General features: G+C 43.7%; 1 protein-coding gene across 3 annotated transcripts in view; it reads left to right on the top strand.

Moving 5' to 3' along the window:
• The window catches only part of LUC7L2 (LUC7 like 2, pre-mRNA splicing factor), a 58661-nt gene extending 39901 nt beyond the window's left edge, over positions 1-18760 (top strand). For all 3 annotated transcript variants that reach the window (XM_077831137.1, XM_077831145.1, XM_077831128.1), the window contains 4 exons: positions 346-437; positions 1668-1697; positions 2688-2876; positions 17794-18760. In XM_077831137.1, the coding sequence (XP_077687263.1) occupies positions 346-437; positions 1668-1697; positions 2688-2876; positions 17794-17986 (504 nt within the window). In that variant the 3' untranslated portion in view covers positions 17987-18760. The remainder of the gene's footprint in view (positions 1-345; positions 438-1667; positions 1698-2687; positions 2877-17793) is intronic.
• The last annotated feature ends 678 nt before the right edge of the window (positions 18761-19438 follow it).

The raw sequence follows: 19438 nt of genomic DNA, 5'->3' as shown, positions 1-19438 counted from the left end.
TCTGATTTACCACCCACTGGCCAGAGTGCGATAGAATTAGTATGGAAACTCTCATGTTGAAATCCCACTGCTTTTGAACTCCCTTCCATGCGAAACTTTGAATTAGTATAGTTCTACCTCCTTCAGGTCTTGATATTAATACCATCTCTTCTCTGTAGCTCTCTTGTAATAATGGCCACTTCCTAAACAAAGTAAATAAGGCAAATATGATGCTGAGAGAATGAGAAGAGGGGGGATAATATACGTGCACAGAAAATGGGGAAGAACCAACTGTTAACTGTTTTATATGACTTTATATGACCTTTCAGCTGAAGTGATGTATTGAAAATGTCCCTTTGTTTTTAGAGGGTTGTGGCTGATAAACAGGAAAAACGAAATCAGGAACGCCTGAAACGCAGAGAAGAGAGGGAGAAAGAAGAAAGGGAGAAGCTAAGGAGGTAGAGATCTGCTCTGTTTTTGACAGCATACATTTAATAATCATTCTAAAATCTATGTAAGACTGAATTTTCTTGCATGTTTGTGTGTGTCTGCTTGGTGGCAGAACAGGCTGCATTTGCTGAAAATTCTACATGAATTGAAAGTAATTTGCTATTTGACTACTTTTCTCAAGCCTATAACTCCTTGTTTCTGGTGGAATACTTTTTCTATATAAGTAACGGATACAACTGGGTGAATATACACATGATCAAATACTGACTTTATCTGAAATTATCAAATTATCTGAAATTATCAAATTAGACCTAAAAAAGAGGTGAATATATGATTGGCAGTTTTGGAGCGGTCCTGAATCTTCTCCATGAAATACGCAATCACTGTTTCTAGGAATTCACATGCAGACTTGTTTAAACTGCTGTTTGCATGCATTTTGTTGTGGCCTCAAGAAGTCCACAATGACTTTCGACAACAATGTTGATGAGCTCACATCTCAGCTGTGAAATCCCCCATAAAATCAGGTGTTCTGTTCATCAGAAGAACAGAGGGACAGTATTTTCCTTAACTTTCTAAGGTTTTGATGAAAAACAAGAAAGAGTTTAAATAAAATAGGGAATTTTTGTGGCATGCTATACTCAGAAAGAAAAGAGAAGCAGCATTTAAACAGTCAGATCAATGTAGTATTGGGAAATCTTCCTCTAAAAAGACTGTAACTCACATTTTAAAAGGGCCTTTATCATAACTGTTTTTTATAGAATAAGAAATGTAATGGTAAGTCGGGGTCGGCAACCTTCGGCACACGGTTCATCAGGGTAATCTGGTGGTGGGCCGTGAGACATTTTGTTTACGTTGACCGTCCGCAGGCACGGGACCCCTGCAGCTCCCAATGGCTGCGGTTCGCCGTTCCCGGCCAACGGGAGCCGCAGGAAGCAGCGACCAGCACATCCCTGTGGCCTGCCATGCTGGCCGCTGCTTCCTGCAGCTCCCATTGGCCGGGAACGGCGAACCGCAGCCATTGGGAGCTGCAGGGGGGCTGTGCCTGCGGACGGTCAACGTAAACAAAATGTCTCACGGCCCGCCAGCCAATTACCCTGATGGGCCGTGTGCCAAAGATTGCCAACCCCTGTGGTAAGTAATCAGTTCCTTTAGCTTGTTCTCTTTGTAATATTCTGCATTTTCGAATTGTAAATCTGTTTGTATAACAAAAGCTGATCACCATTTTCCATTTGTTTCAGGTCCAGATCCCATAGCAAGAATCCCAGAAGGTATGTAATCTGCAGGAAAGGGGTACTAGTAGTGAAGCCAGGCTTTTAAAAGCTAGAACCTTTATAAATTTAATTGTCAAGCATTACTAGACTGCAGTGTCCTTGTTTAGCACCAAAGCAGCATAGAGGATGGCCGTTCTCAACAGATTTATACTGCACTGATCACCATGGTATTGGACTGTGTATGCACATGTGTTCGCCCATGGCGAACAAGATGTTTTTTTCCTCCTCTGATAGTAGTTAGAACATGTTAAAAGGCTTGCATCTGTGACTGCTTGCAAGCTGATGGTCCAGGTCCTTTAGCTTAAGCAATAGACACTTGTCCTTTTAGACCCAGAGGTCCCAGGTTCAGTATCCACAGATGACCCGTCCAGAGGTGTCAGTACTTAGGCAATGCACCTTGCCTCTTAAGCTTCAGTTGGAAGCCACTAGTTTGCATTGCCATCCTTTTCAATAGGAAAGAATTTGTAATAATAAACCTTCAGGGGTTTGAGAGCCTGCAAATATAGTCTTGTGTTAGTGACCCTAAACCAGAATATAGCTCTTGTTTTAAAACTTCAGTGATAGCTGGTGCATATCATGTCGTAAATAGAAGGCTTCATAGACAGAACTGCAACATAAAGCACCTACCCAAAGGCTCATTGTCACAGCATCTTCCATAACATCAACACTCTGTAACTTTATCTGTTTGTTAAATAGACTCTGTCAAATAAGCACTTTGATTTCTTTGAAAGGTAGTGGCAAATGGCCAGACGTACAGTCTTCCCTTCATCTGCTCTAAATTTGGTTGGACTTGTCACAGGGGAATTTGGAGGATTCCCTCATCACTTTCCTCCTTCAGGCCAGTCTCTCTGAGAAATGCATAATAGCTGTGATAATTGGAAACTGATCTCTGTACAGACCCAATACTATGTACACAGCACTAAATATTGGTATACTGGTAGAGCAGCTGACTGCCTCATTCACCGTAAATCCTTTTTCTGTTTCCAGATCTAGGTCTCGAGATCGCCGCAGACATCGATCTCGCTCTGCCTCCCGGGAGCGAAAGAGAAGAACTCGCTCCAAATCCCGTGAGAAACGCCACCGTCACAGGTCTCGCTCCAGCAGTCGCAGCAGGAGCCGCAGCCATCAGAGAAGCAGGCATAGTTCCAGGGACAGGAGCAGAGAGCGCAAAAAACGGTAAATGTTGGCCTCCTGACAGAAGTAGTTTCCCTTCCCTGAAACCAGAAAACAGTTGTAACTGTTTCCAGAAACTATGGCTAGAAATGTAATTGTTTACCAAGAACACTTAGTAATTTTAAACACCTTGTGGGGCATTTCCAGATTTCAGTCATTGTTTTAGCATGAGCAGTGATACAGAAACAGGGTTACCTTTTGTCTGTTTGGGGGGGGGAGGGAGGGAAGGAACTGCTGTGACAAAGTGCAACATATTTGTCAAATTGTGAACCCCGTGCTGTACTGTGAGTGAAAATAAGCCTGAATGTTCCTGAAGATAACCTATTGTACTGCATTCCAGACAGCTTCCCTGCCTGGGAAAGGTGTTTGATATCTCATTGAAGGACTGTTGCTGAGAGCCATTTGTTGTGATTTTTGTATTACTGTAGCATCTCTGAGCCCTAGTTGTGGACTAGGAGCCCATTGTGCTAGGTATTGTCGAAACACAGATCCAAAAAAAACCCAGTTTCTGCCTCAGAGAGCTTATGGTCTGGTATACGACAAGAGACAACAGATGGATACAGACAGACAAGAGTACAGGGAAGCAGTGAGACAGTACTGGTCAGCTTGATAAGCAGTGGTCTCAGCACAAGAGCAGCCAAACCATTGTTAGGTTTTTTTTTTAGGCATCGTGGCAAAGCAGTGCCTTGAGGAGGGTCTGGAAGGAGGAAGTTTATGGGGAGCTTCTCCCAAACGTGTGGTTGAAAGCACAAAGATGCCTATTAGAAAATTTAACAAGTAGGTGATGGAGGCTGGCATCTTGGGCCACTTGTAGGTGAGGATCAGCATCTCGTTCTCTAATGAGAGATGATAGGTATGTGGGAATAGGCTGTCCTTAAAAGTGAACACAAGCAACTTATGTATGTTGTGATAGAAAAAGGGGAGCCAGTGGAGGGTTGCAAAGAATGTGGTCAAAGCAACAGGCTAGGAAAACAATCTTTGCAGCAGTATTCTGAATAGATAATCAGGCAAAACTGTATTGTCAAGAGTAGAGAATGATGTTGCAGTAATTGGGACAAAGATGAGATCTTGGATGAGAGTTTGAGCTGTGTGGATGAATCAGAAAGGCAATATTTTAGATGTTATGCACAAAGAATCTGCAAGACTTAAACTTGGCCAAGATGTGAGGACCTAAAGAGCGGTCTGAATGAAAAATGATACCCAGGTTATAGGCCTGAGTGACAGGCAGGATTGTGGTGGTGTCCACAGAGATCAAGAAAGGCAGTGGGGAAGTCTTGGTGAGAAGAAAATTAGGAGTTTTGTTTCAGCTATGTTGTGTTTGAGCTGACAGCTAGACATGCTCAAGAAGATGTCAGAGAGACCAGATTAGATTGTAGTTTGCATAGAAGGAGACAGGTCTGGAATAGAGAGGTAGATCTGTGAATCATCAGCATCATGATAGTAGTTGAATGTATGTTTGCAAATGGGATTACACAAAGATAAAGTGTGGAGGGAGAAGAGAGGGTACAAAGCACAGAGCCCTGTGTAATCTTCACAGAAAGTTGGGGGAGGGGGGAATGAGGAAGATCTGATGTACATGTTGAAGTAGTGTTAGAGGTGTAGAAGAGGCGTATCAGGAGAGAGTGCTATGGAAGCTAAGGGAGGGCATGATTTCAAGAAGTGAAGTGTGGTCAGTGTTGTCACAGAAGGCTGCAGGTCAAGCAGGAGGATGGAGAGTACTGGTTCTGAGCTTTAGGAGGAAAAAGTCATGAGAGATTGGCTAGAGTGGTTTCAGTGGAGTGCAGCAGATAGAAACCAGATCAGAGAAAGTGTAGGACTGAATTGGACAAGAGGCACTCCAGACAGAAATTGTAGACCATGTGTCCAAATAGTTTAGAGATGAAAGGGAAAAAGGCATGATAGTTGAAGAGGCAAGTGGAATTAAGGGTGGTGTTTTTAAGATGTCAGAGACTAAAGTATGCTTGTATTGTGAGGAGAGTTGGAGGTTGAGGGGGGGAAAAGTAAGGAAAGGCATGAGAGTGGGCATGAGTGAGATAAGGGTGTGGGATGGGATTACAGTGACAAGTGGAAAGGTTACAGGAGGAGAGCAGACTAGAAACTTCTGTGACAGGAGAAGGAGATGAGAAGTGTAGGAAAGGGAAGGGAAGCCAAGGTAAAAGGAGGGGGAAGTTCATATGCTGTATCTTGTCAGTTTTCTCTTGAGAGAAATCTGAGATCCTGTGCGGGGAGAGAGGTAGAGGCAGGAGGAGGGGAGATTTTGAGGAGTCAGTAAAAGATGGCTGGGGTTCTGGGTGTAGGATTCAATTAATGTGGAGAAGTGGAGTTGCTTAGTAAGGGAACTGGCAGAACTGAAGGAGATAAGAATGAATTTGTAGCAGAGGAAGTCAGCCTGGTCACAGAATTTCCTCCAGAGATGTTCTGCGGTGTGAGAGCAGGAGCTGAGGAATTGGATGTCAGGGTGAGCCATGGCTGTGGATTGGCAGGGTGGACCTTGTGATGGGAGGGGAAGGCAAAAGAGGAGAGGGTGGGGAAGTGTGAAGCAAGGAGCTAATCAAACACCTCAGTAGAAGAAAGACAGGAAGGAGAAGGCTAAGAAGTCACAACTGATCAACACTGATGGATTGGAAGTCATGGAACATCTGATAGAGCGGGGAGCTGTTGATTTTGAATGGCTCAACTACTGGCACATCCTCATGGATGAATGTTTTTTCTAAACAAGGGGGGCAGGCATGACTCGTGGAAGGGGCTGGAGTTTCCTAGTGGAGCATGTGGCAGAGAGATGGCAACAGAACAGTGGGGTACTGTTCTGTGCCAGGGTCCCACCTTCACCATGCAAAGGAGAACTTGCAGAGACAGAGAGGGGTTGAGCAGGTTGGACTCTGCCCAGCCTGAAGTGCTGGCAAATCTTAGACTTACAAAAGGGGAGAGATCAGACATCGGGAAGATGAATCTTAAGACTTTTGTTGTTTTCAGAGAAATCTCTCTCTCTCTCTCTCAAGTGCTTTAAGAGTAAAGTCACTATGGTTAACAAATTCTTATTAGTCTGTATTGTTCTTCATTAGATCTCTGTTTATTCCTAGGCACCTACACTATGAGCTTCCAGAGCCTTCTGGAAAGCTGCATCCGTTGGGGCCACTTGCCCCTTCCTCCCCCTCTTATCCTGGAGGGTTCTGAAGGTAGGAAATGGGGAGTGGCCCTAACTGCCTTACAATTCATTTTAACCACCAGAGGGGCAGAGAACCTATATTGAACACAGGTTTCAGTGTGGGAGCTGTGTTAGTTTGTATCAGCAAAAAGAACAAGGAGTACTTGTGGCACCTTAGAGACTAACACATTTATTTGAGCATAAGCTTTCAGTGTCCTTGATGCTTTCCTCATCTATTCCCACCACCCATCTCTTTGGTAAACTTTGGGGCAGATTTTGTTTTTAGTTAGTTTGTGAAGTTTTTCTTTTAAAAGAGGAGAGCAGATGCTTGTCTGACACGGGTTTTGTCTGGACTGACAGGAGGGGGTTGGGCCATTTCACACCACCCAGCTGACAGGGGAGGCTCCTCCGGCTCAGTCAACTAAGTCTGGCCATTTGTAAGTCTAGCATCAGCTTCGGCATCTGGTCATCCTCAAGGTTCCAGGGTCTGTCCAGGTTGACCTCAGAGACCTAATGTGCCTAAAGGGGCTCTCTGGCCACTGGATCCAGTTTCCAAAGGATCATGATCAGGAGAGTCAGGATCTGGAGCTGCAAAACCCAGATCTGAGGCTGCAGCAAAGCATGGGTTCAGGCTACAAAAGGGAAAAAAATCCGAATTTTACAGCTAAGCATAGATGAGTGGCTGGCAAGTACATATCCAGAGCCAGAACCAACGTGGATCCTGAGTGATAACATGGATCCAGATTCAACAGCCAGATATGAATAACTGCCAAGCATGGTTACCAAGAAGAGATCATATTGCTTGGGATGTAGCCAGCATAAGAATCAGACATCTTTAACTATTGAGAAGTAATTTGTCTAGTGGTTCTGCACCACTAAGACCAGGGGTGGGCAAACATTTTGGCCCAAGGCCCACACTGGGGTGCGAAACTGTATGGAGGGCCGGGTGGGGAATGCTGTGCACATGTTCCCAAACACCCTGGCCCCCATCCTCTATCCTACCCATCTCACTTCCCGCCCCCTGACTGCCCCCCTCAGAACTCCCCCATCCAACCCCCCCCCACCCCCCCATCTAAACCCCCCCGTTTATCATCCCCTTCTTCCCCCCCCCCCCCGAACCACTGCCCCCAGGGACCCCCTGCCCCTTATCCAACCCCTCCCCCCCATCCCCTTACCATGCCGCTCAGAGCAGCATGTCTGGCAGCCATGCTGCCCAGCCAGAGCCAGACACGCTGCCACTCTGCCCTGCAGGAGCGTGCAGCCCTGGTGCCCAGAGCACTGCCCGCGCAGCAGTGTGGCTGCGGGGGAGGGGGGCTAGCCTCCCTGACCATGAGCTCAGGGGCCGGGCAGGCCAGTCCTGCGGGCCATAGTTTGCCCACCTCTGACTAAGACCATGTTACTGAAATTCCAACACCATGATCTTGGCAGAACTACTTGCCTTATTGATTCTGTACCCAATATAGTGGCTTGAGGAAACAAATTCATTGTGGAGAAACCCTTGCAACACTGGAAAGGGGGAAGAACAAGCTTCTGATCAGATCCAAGTTTGCAAGATACAGATGCTGAGATCTGAAAGGCTGAGAACTGATACCTAGATGAGACTCCCTTCAGATCTGAGGGTCTATACCCACTAAAGTTCTATTGATTCTGAGAGATTTCAAGTATACAAAGATTTCTCTGCTGTGCAGCTTTTGTAGGAGAGACAGGTTACGGTGTCACAGGATCAGTCTGATCCAGAAAGGATTGCCTTTTGGCTTCTGACCCTTTTTGTAGCCCTCAAATGCAAAGGCAAAAAAAAGATACTGAAGTCCAGGGAATTAAAAAGCAAGTTGCCAAGGTTCTGCAGAGAAGATACCATGCTGTAGGACCTATTTAGATTTAGAGATGTATATGATGGGCTTTGAGGCCCACTCTGATATCTCCTAGATCAGTGGCTGTTAACCTTTACAGACTACTGTACCCTTTCAGGAGTCTGATTTTTGTTGTGTGTACCCCCAAGTTTCACCTCATTTGAAAAATACTTGCTTACAAAATCAGACATAAAAATACACGTGTCACAACACACTATTACTGAAAAATTGCTTACTTTCTCATTTTGACCATGGAATATAATTATTGTACTTATATTTCAGTGTATAGTGTATATAGAGCATTATAAACAAGTCATTGTATGAAATTTTAGTTTGTACTCATTTTGCTAGTGCTTCTCATGTATCCTGTTGTAAAACTAGGCAAATATCTAGATGAGTTGATGTAGCCGTTGGAAGACCTCTGCGTACCCCCAGGGGTACGTGTACCCCTGGTTGAGAACCACTGTTCTAGATCAGACATAAATAGACACATGGATTAATCAACATAACCTCTTGCAAGAGGAATTTTTATCAGAATATTATTGGGCTCTGTATACCTAGCTTCTGGTTCTAAACGCGGAAGGAGTCCAGTGTCTGGGATTGGCTACCAATGACATTACGCCTCCCTCCTATGTGTAGTAGAAACGCATATAGGCACTGATATTTAGCTTTAGTAAGCAAGCCTTGGCTCTAAGAGTACTCTGGTACAATGGAGCAGTGGACCCGCCTTTCGGGTCTCAGTAAACCTAGCTTCTGTTCATTCCAATTTGGAAGGACCGTTGAACCTAAGGGTTGAAACATCCATTGCCTACACTTAAATGCTGCATAAGGTTTATTTCCTGGCCACAGTGTGAATGAGGTTTGCCACCTCTCATACAGGGTGGACAACAGGACTACGTGGCATGGAGAAGTCTGCTGTCTGGCTGTACTAATATCCTGAAGGGCATCATACTTCTGAGTTCCAGAGAAAGAGCTCTTTTTAATTTCCAGAAATGTTCCAGGCTTACCCCCCTTTCTGTGCAATTGTTGCATATTTATTTCTTTATACGTATCTCTAATTGGAGTTGAAGAAGATCTCAATCAGTAAAGCTGTACCTTTCTGATTGCCATTTCTATGGCAGTAAGTGTTGCCTGGCTGTCATGACTCTCTCCTTGAATGTTTGAGTGTTTGTCTCTATATAGACTTGACTCTCTATGTGTCTAGATGGTTCTTCCCTAGTAGTTTACACAACTTTGATACTCACTTAGAAAATTTGTGGTCACTAAAGCCTTGATATATTCCAGAACTGTAAGCTTTTCTGCATTTGACAGGTTCCTTATCTATGCAGTTACTTGATAGCTTTAATACCAGGTTATGTCTGAGACTTCAGCAGAACTCTTTAGGACTCTACAACCTTTTCTAGGAACTACTTAGCTACAATGCCTCAGTATCTTCCAGATGCAGGATTTCATAAGATGGGGAAGAGCATGCTTTCCAGAAAATTCTTTATATTCCAGTTGTGTGCAGTAATAGTCTTAGAGGGTGGAAATGGGTCTTCACCTTCATCTCCATCCACTCCCAGGTTTGTGATCTTGGGGGAAGATGTAGCTCCATGTAAAGACATAGCAGCTGAGTGAAAGACTGCCCTGACCAGCCATGCTCTTCTCCCCGCCATCAAATGCAAATCTGTCTAAATTATGATGGACAGCATTACATGAATGTATCACACACACCACGGAAGAGGAGTTTGCTATAACAGTTTCTGACAGGGAGATTTCCTGTTCACAAAGTCAAATACCTTCATTGGATTGGTTCTGTGTCTTATCTACCAGGGAAAGAAGACGTATTGACAGATTCTTTGAGAAGTTTCATTCAACTATACAAGTACTCTGTTTGAGGTCTCCATCTTGTATTACCTTGTTCTGCAAATGGGTTAAATATGACTAAAGTCCTTTCCGAATAGGGATAATGTGCCTTCCTATGGCTCTGAACCAGAGATAAGTATGTCCTAATGTACCACTCACTCCTTTCCCGCACTTGGAACAGGAAATTCTTTGCATGTTGCCCTTGATTTATTAAACCAAAAGGGATTTTGATGTTAGGTTGGTATAAAGTTATCAGTAGTCGTGGTTAGAGATGGACAAGTCTGTCATTCAGTATTTTGGTTATGATGTATCCATCAAGTCCTGCTTTCCGAACAACTGAGTCTCCTGTTTCCATCCAGATTTGAAGTTTCTCTGGTTGACATCTTGACTCTATATTGTTCGGTCTCTTGATGGAGCGTTTATGCTGATGTCTGAAAGTTGAAAAACACGAGCATTTAATCAGTCAGACCTACTCTATGAATCCCTTTCAATTCCCCATCTGAACAATTCCTAAGTTGGTGAACTTGATAAGGCTTCCTTGACTGTTGTTTTGACTATTACATTTGAGATAGTTTTGTGAGTTTTTTTTTTTTTTAAAGAAACTCCAGCCAAAAGACATTTGGTTGTCATCTTTTCTAACATCTGATACACATTGACAGTCTTTCTTCCTTTAGGAATAACCTTCTCTGTGACAGGGTTGCTCTCTGTACCTCTAGAGCTGCTTGGGGTAGTTATTTTGCTGTAAGAGCTGCATTAAAGTAGACTAAATTCTCCATTGTAATGTTTAGGATGTACTGCAAATGTTGCAGAAGAATAGGTTCATTTGTCTCACCCTAGGGTGTTTCCGTCTAGCATGAGCTGTGGGATAGTAATTTTTATCCTCGTAAACCTCAGAGGTTTCCATTTAAACATTGGTCACATGTTCTCTGGATTGTGTCTCTGTGAAGATACTATTCTTGATAGTATAGATAGTCATTAGGCTTGTATCTCAGAAACTATCTCCTTTAAGTTTCATTCTTACAGAACAGGTGGTCCTGCCCTCATGTCTATCCTAAATGAGATGCCTGGGCTTTCCATCTTATTCTGACCACTTGCATGTCTATATGGACCTATGCCTCATTTACATTCAATGAGGAAGTATAGAAATATAGGATGTCCACCTCTCCAGGCTGAGGAAGGATTAAATATACCTGCAACATCCCTGACAGATATTTGTCTAACCATTTCTTAAAACCCTCAATTATATGGATTTCACAAGCTCCTAGATAACCTGTCCCAGTGCTTTACTAACGTTATAGTTAGAAAGCATTTCCTAATATCCAATCTAAGTGTCTCTTGCTGCAAACAAAGCCAATTACCTTTTGGTATCGTACTTTGTATATTCAGAAAACTTTGCCATTATTTATATGGGGCCAAAGCTTATCTATAAGAACTGCAAGCCCTTGGAGAGATGGAGCTGACATAAGAGGAGTCAGGCCCTCGTGGTCCAAAGATTGTCCATGTAAAATGCACTGTTTCACAATTATCACCTGTCAGGGCTTCAGTCTCCTGGAACTGTCAGCCCTTATCCAGGACCAAAAGTAGCATCCATGGCATACCTTCACACTGTCGTCATCACATCATGTTGCATGACTGTTACTGTACTATGTATGTGGTCTTGTTTTATTTTGTTTTTTTTAGCAAAATTTTTCCCTCATTAACACTACTTTGAGTGCTTACACATATCCATTCCAATTAGGTGTGTGTGCGCCCTGAGCACAGTTGCCAGAATTTTTTCCCCTAGTGGCATCTGTCAGGTCAGCTCTAGCTCCGTATGGTGTTGCACGCTCATAGCTAGAGCCCTGCATGGATACAGAATTAGTATACGCATCCATCCGCAATCTGCAAAAATGGTCTGCAGATATCCACATCCACAGTTGTAGATATAAAGTGGATATTGGCAGATTTACAGGACTCTACTCATACCGCTGGTGTAAGAGGCCTTACCAACCCCGCTCCCCCTCAGTTCCTTCTTACCGCCTGTGATGGTTGCCGGAACACCTCATTTGCCTAGGGAATTTTTTCCTTGTTTTCCAACTGACTCTCCCGCTTCCTCAATGCCTGGACCCACCTTACCTCAGATCGTTGGGTTCTAAGCACAGTAGAAGTGGGATACACCATCCAATTTTTGTCTACCCCACCTTCTCTACCCCACCTTCTCACCCATCTTCTGGGACCCTTCTCACGAGCAACTCTTAGAACAAGAAGTGCAGTCCCCCATTCGGAAGGGAGCTGTGAAAGAGATTCCATTCCACTTAAGAGGAAAGGGGTTCTATTCCCATTATTTTCTAATCCTGGAAGCCAAGGGTGGTCTCAGATCTACTATTGGCCTGCATCATCTCAACCACTATCTCAAGAACTTAAATTTCACATGGTCTCATTGGTTTCCATCATTTACTCACTGGGAGTGGTATGCTGTCCTCTATCTAACAGATGCATACTTCCACATATCAATCTTTCATGGCCACAGAAGGTTCCTAAGATTTGTCATGAACCAAGTTCCTTACCAGTTTGCGATTCTTCTTTTCAGCCTGTCAGCCGCCCCATGTGTCTTCACCTAACGTATGGTTGTGGTGGTGGCCTTCCGCAGAAAAAAGGGAGTTCGCTTATTCCCGTACCAAGACAACTGGCTAGTCAGAGGACAGTCCAGAGCTCAGGTGGAATCCAATATCCATCTCATCCAGTCAACCTTCTGGGCGCTAGGCCTACTGATAAATGATCAGAAATCCACCCTTCTAGAGAGTTCATCAGTGTGATTCTCGATTCCATGCCTATGAGGGCCCTACTTCAAAAGCGATTTTCCGGGTCAATTGTGGCCCTGAAAATGTCCCTCCAGGTTTATCCAGTTATGACAGCACAAAACTGTCAGGGACTTCTGAGCCACATGGCTTCATGCACATATGTAGTGCAACACGCGAGGCTACATCTCAGACCTCTCTAAGCCTGGTTGGCCATGGTATACTCTCCCTTGCATCATCACCTGGATTTGGTGCTCACTGTTCCTGCTCATGTCCTCGATACACTGACGTGATGCTGAACCACTGCATAGTATGTATGGGGGTACCCTTTTCACAGCTTCTACCGTCCATGTTGCTAGTAGCTGACTCCATAGCCCTTAGCCGGGGAGCACACCTAGGGTCCCTCAGGACTCGGGGCCTCTGGTCTCAGGAAGAGCTTTCCCTGCATATCAATGACAGGGAGTTCAGGGCAATTCATCTAGCCTGTCAGGCATTCTTATCTCACATTACAAACAAAACTGTTTTAGTTCTCACAGACAACATGACAGCCATGTTCTACATCAACAGACATTGCGGCATGTGTGCTCTCCTGTCGTCCGTCCCCACCCCCAAAATATTAGGAATCAGCCCAGCTGTGCGAGTTCTGCATTACACACTCGATCAGTCTAGAAGCATCTTACCTTCCGGGAATTGAGAACCAGCTGGTGGATCACCTCAGCAAGTCTTTCTCCTCTCACCACAAGTGGTGCCTCCAATGGGACATCTTCCAACAGTGAAAGACTCCCCTTATAGACCTGTTGCTACCTGAAACAACAGGAAATGCCACCAGTTTTGCTCCCTACGAGGCCACAGCCCAGGGTTTCTGACAGACTCGTTCTTGTTGTCATGGACAAATCACCTGTATTATGCATTCTCTCCTCCTTGGCTGATACACAAGGTTCTGATGAAGATTAAGCTGGACCGGGTGCAGGTCATTCTCATAGTCCCAGCATGGCCCAGACAACATTGGTTTACCACCCTGTTAGGGCTTTCAACAGAGACCTTGCTGTTGCTCATGCTACTCCCAGACCCGATCTCCCAAGATCACGGTTGACTGCTTCATCTGAACCTCAGCTCTCTTCATCTAACACTAGCATCTAAGCTAGCAACGTGCTTGTTGCACCGCTCCTGGAAAGTGGCCACCTTAGTAGCCATCACTTCAGCCAGAAAGGTTTCAGAAATTGGGGCACTTACATCCGAACTCCCATATATGATCTTCTTCAAAGATAAGGTTCAGCTGCTACTACACCTGCCGTTCCTCCCAAAGCAATTCCATTGCAGTCAAGCTATCTTCCTGACGGTATTCTACTCTAAACCGCATGTGAACAGAGAGGAACAACGCCTACACTTTTTGGATGTTATGCAGGTTCTGGTTTTCTATATACAAAGGACCAAACCATTCCGCAGATTGACTCCGCCGTTCATAGTGATAGAGAATGAAGGGCCTTCCCATCTTCGCTCAAAGAAGTTCATCCTGGATTACTTTATGCATCCTAGCATGTTATGAACTCAGACGTATCATCCCTAGCTAACTTGACTGCTCGTTTCACACGATTGCAGTCCTCTTCGGCCAGTTTCCTAATGCAATTCCCTATTCAGGACATCTGCAGAGTGGCAACTTGGTCATCCGTGCACATATCTCAACGCACTATGTCATCACCCAACTAGCTAGAGACAACGCCAACTTCAGCTGCGCAGTCTTGCTGTCAGGCTGTCCTTGAACTACAAGCTCCTCTCTACAACTGCTTGTGAGTCACCTAAATTGGAAAGGACATGTGCAAGCACTTGAAGGAAAAAAAACACGTTATTAACCTTTCTGTAACTGTTGTTCTTCAAGATGTATTGCACGTGTCTATTCCAAAACCCACCGTCAGTCCCCTCTCATCGGAGTCAGTCAGTAAGAAGAAACTTAGGGGGAGCAGAGTCAGCAAGGCCCTTTATACCAATGCTGTGAGTGCGCAACACCAGAGGGTGCTTGGAGCCAACTTGATGGACATGTGCAACACCTCTCTAAAAACAACAGTTACAGAAAGGTTAGTAACCAGGGTGTGTGGGGGTTTTTTTGGTTTTTTTTTTTTTAAGAAAGCGAGAATTTTGGTCACTTCTGTTCACTCTATGCAGAGCTGATGCTTGTTTTAAGTATTCTGTTGACCTTGTCTACCCAGAACTCTTCAGCCTACCTTCTTGCAGGTTGTACTGCTTACTAAACTCCCACAAGCGGGAATGTGCAGATGCCACTCAGAAGAAATGAAGGTTATTTACCTGTAACCGGAATTCTTCGAGATGAGGCTCTGCATATTCACACACACACACACACACACACACATGCACACCCATTCCCTACTTCTGGAGTGTCTCAGGGTAAGTATTCCAAAATTAGTGGAAAGAACTGGAGAGCAGGTAGGGCCATTTTCCCTTTCTATCCTCAAAAATCTAGGGTGGGTGGAGGAGAGAGGGGAGAATGGCCTCAACAGACACTGCTTTCCAGAAGGTACTGAAAACTCACAGCACAGGTGCCATGATTCCCATAGTGTGACTATGCAGAGGCTCATCTCAAGGGAGTCCAGCTACAAGTAAGTAACCTTCATTTCCTTGCTTTCCTGCCACGTTGTCCCACAGGCTTGGTGGAGCTCTGGGAAGCAACTGGGGTGTGGGGTGCACAGTAGGGCTCAGACACTGATTTGGGGGTGTAGGGCCTCTGGGTGGTGGCACCCTAAGTCCAAGGTAGAGTGTCAAACAGGTCTGAACCTGAATGTGTATCCATAGTCCCAGAGCTAGAGACAGTGACTAGATTCTACCCAGACCCAGTTGATTTGGAAGCGCAATAGGATGTGGTGATTGGATCCACTCATAACAGACTGACCATACAGGGTGGTAACTAGGCCAGGTTGTAACAACTTTTATAATTTCTTAATTCTTTGGTCTATAGTTTGAGTTACTGTGAGTAACTGATACTATGTACTTCTATATGACCCTCCATCTGAGGGCCTCCAGATGTTTTTTAAATATTTAAGTTTCACAAAAACTCCTGTGGAGTAATCCCCATTTTACAGGTGGGGGAACTGAGGTTGTCACTTATCCAAGCTCAAAAAGGAAGTCTGCATCAAAACTTGGGAACAGATTGTAGATCTTGTCCTTTGAAGAGTTAAGATAGTGAGACACTAATACAAACTCTCAACACCATTCCGTTAGTGGAGACAGGGGCAATCTCCTATATTAGTTTTAAGTACACAGGATTTCTTGATCACTATAATAATTTCCCTTTCCATCATTTAGTTTTTTTATAACCCTGGAAAGCTTCGGGGGTACTATCACTTAGAGCCTTTTCGTCTATAGATTCAAAGTGCTTTACAAAGGGGAGTAAGTATTAACCCCTTATGGGGCTGGGAATATGAGACACAGATTTTTACTTGATTAAAGGTATACTACAAATCTGCAGAAGAAAATTCCTGTGATTGTCTGACAAGAGTTCTTGAAAGTTCAAATAGTTATAGTTAAGCATCTAAAAAATAAAATTACTCAAATGCTAATTTTCATGAGTACGGATGAATAAAACAACTCTGGAGTCTGTAAACAAAGCTGTTCTTGAGGGATGGCATTCCAAAAACTAGAAGACTTCAGTAGTTTGCTTTCTGTTTATAAAAAGAAGGAAAGAAAAATGTTTCATATCTCAAACTCACTGTCTTTATCAACCTCAAAGTGTGCCAGAAAATTCTCCTTGGGCTGAAGACCACACATGAGAAATTTCAGGCAGAAACTTTTATTGGTGAAAGTTTCAGGGGAAAGGGTCAAAATCAGAATTAATGAAAAGCAAGTTGCAACCTTAAGCTTAGCTCCCTAATAAATGACAGGTTTCAGAGTAGCAGCCGTGTTAGTCTGTATCCGCAAAAAGAACAGGAGTACTTGTGGCACCTAACAAATTTATTTGAGCATAAGCTTTCATGGGCTACAGCCCACTTCATCAGATGCGCAGAATGGAACATATAGGAAGAAGATGTCTGTATATACATACAGAGAACATGAAAAGGTGGAAGTTGCCATACCAACTCTAAGAGGCTAATTAATTAAGATGAGCTATTATCAGCGGGAGGGGAAAAAAAACGTTTGTAGTGATAATCAAGATGGCCCATTTCAGACCATTGACAAGAAGGTGTGGGGATACAGATTCAATTTGTGTAATGACCTGGCCACTCCCAGTCTCTATTCAAGCCCAAGTTAATGGTATCTAGTTTGCAAATTAATTCCAGTTCAGCAGTTTCTCGTTGGAGTCTGTTTTTGAAGCTTTTCTGTTGCAAAATTGCCACCTTTAAGTCTGTTACTGAGTGACCAGACAGGTTGAAGTGGTCTCCGACTGGTTTTTGAATGTTATGATTCCTGTTGTCAGATTTGTGTCCATTTATTCTTTTGCATAGAGACTGTCCAGTTTGGCCAATGTACATGGCAGAGGGGCATTGCTAGCACATGATGTCATATATCACATTGGTAGATGTACAGGTGAACGAGCCCCTGATGGCTTGGCTGATGTGATTAGGTCCTATGATGGTGTCACTCGAATAGATATGTGGACACTGTTGGCAACGAGCTTTGTTGCAAGGAGATAGGTTCCTGGGTTAGTGTTTTTGTTGTGTGGTTGCTGGTGAGTATTTGCTTCAGGTTGGGGGGCTGTCTGTAAGCGAGGACTGGCCTGTCTCCCAAGATCTGTGAGAGTGAGGGATCATCTTTCAGGATAGGTTGTAGATCTTTGATGATGCGCTGGAGAGGTTTTAGTTGGGGGCTGAAGGTGACGGCTAGTGGCGTTCTGTTATTTTCTTTGTTGGGCCTGTCCTGTAGTAGGTGACTTCTGGGTACTCTTCTGGCTCTGTCAATCTGTTTTTTCACTTCAGCAGGTGGGTATTGTAGTTTTAAGAATGCTTGATAGAGATCTTCTGGGTGTTTGTCTCTGTCTGAGGGATTGGAGCAAATGCGATTGTATCTTAGAGCTTTGCTGTAGACAATGGATCGTGTGGTGTGTCCTGGATGGAAGCTGGAGGCATGTAGGTAAGTGTACTTCAAAAATGCTGACTCTGCCAGTCTACTGTTTTTAAATTGGATATGGGGGGCGGGGGTGTCTGTGTTTCCTGACGGCTTCTCATGTATTTGTCTATATGGAACCAAACTGGGGTCTGTCTGCAAAAGATAAATACAAAATTTTAACACAACATGTTTTTTGTGGCAGCAACAGATTCGTGACTAATTTGGGTTCTCAAATGTATTGCACTTTTCAGATCCTCAAAAGAAAGATCTTCCAGAGACAAAGAACGGTCAAGAGATCATGACAGAACATCACGTGACAAAGACAGGAGCTCAAGAGAGAGGTCACCCCGAGATAACAAAGACAGGAAACGTTCATATGAAAGTGCTAATGGTCGATCAGAAGACCGGAGGAGTTCAGAGGAGCGCGAAGCAGGGGAGATATAACTGCTGTACAGTCACCGGATCCTCTAGCTTCCTATGGAGTTGCATACTATGGTTTAGTTTACAGTTGTTCAAAGGGACACCAGTGAGCAGTTCCAGACACTGATGCAACTAGGGTAGATGTACAGTATATAAAAGTGGTTATAACTAAGTCTGAATTGAACCCCTTCAATTGATGATGCCTAAAGCTGTGTCCTTGACTTTGACCAAGCTGTAAAACTTATCTGAACGATTTCTCTTTATCCAGGATGACAGTTTTATGTACCAAGGTGCAGCTCTCACTGTTTTACTCTCCTTTCCAAAGCAAGTTAAATAGTGACAAATTATATTGTACTACTTGCCTTGGGTGCTCTCAAACCTTTATAAAATTCTCTAATTCTGGTCCAGTCCAAACAGCAGCATTGAACGCTTTTTTAAGAGGGCGGGTGGGTACTAAACTTTTATTCTAAGGTTGTTTCCCAATGATTGTATGGGAACCTAGGAGTTGGTTACAGTCAGAGCATTTAGACTGGAATATGTGCCAGAGAAAGCTGAAATGTCGTTTTTTACAGTGCCTATTTAGACTGGGGAATTGAGCAGCTGTTGCATTACATCTTTTTTTATTTTTATTGAAATTTTGAAATCAAAGCCAGTCCCATCTTTCTGTACCATTCGGTATGTGTTCAGTATATTTGGGTTTTTTTCCATAAGGACTTTTTCTGCTTTTTCTTGTGGGATGTAAGCTGTACATCCTTAATTGTAAAAATAAATAAATAAAAATAAAAAAATTAAAAATAAACTGCATTGTCCGGTAAGTTAACATTGAGCACCTTGGTGTCTCAAGGTGAATGTGGCTAATTATTGGTGTATGTTCTTTAGTTAGGTAAATTGTATGAGAAGAAACCGTACAGAACTTTCTCATTTGGCGAAAAATATTTTAAATACACAACTCTACTACTGGAAGTTCTGTCTTTCTGATGAGACCTAAAACAGACCATGACTACTCCAAGATCATGAAGAGACAAAAGCTGTTAAAATCCGTGTCCTGGCTGTTACAAATTCATACCTTTAGCGGCTTCGACTTGAAAAAGTTAGTTTTTACTTCTCCTCCTAGAAATGAACATTGTGTTGCTGACACAGAATGTGATCCATGTTCCACCCCAGAGGCAGTTGCGTTTCTGTTGAGAGTGAGTGATTCCTTATAAAGGGACCCTTTTGGGATCCTGCACAATGAAAGGTGCTTTAGAAATGTAAGTTATGTTTATATTTATTTGTCCTAGTTTGAATTTCTGCACCCTTGAACTACACAATGATGTAGTGATATACTGTCGTTGTTCAAAAAGTACCACAGTGTGTCCTTCGTACCCTCAGGTAAGGGCACATGTGAGCCCTTGCAACATGGACATATGCATGTTTTTGCCCCCTCCTATCTAGTGACTGTTACTGCATGTATTTCTTTTTCATTGGGTTACTGTA

The sequence above is a fragment of the Eretmochelys imbricata genome, chromosome 1 (genome assembly GCF_965152235.1).
Source record: "Eretmochelys imbricata isolate rEreImb1 chromosome 1, rEreImb1.hap1, whole genome shotgun sequence".
Taxonomy (NCBI): Eukaryota; Metazoa; Chordata; order Testudines; family Cheloniidae; genus Eretmochelys; species Eretmochelys imbricata.
The sequence above is the reverse complement of the archived record's forward strand: the minus strand, read 5'-3'. Positions and strand labels throughout refer to the sequence as shown.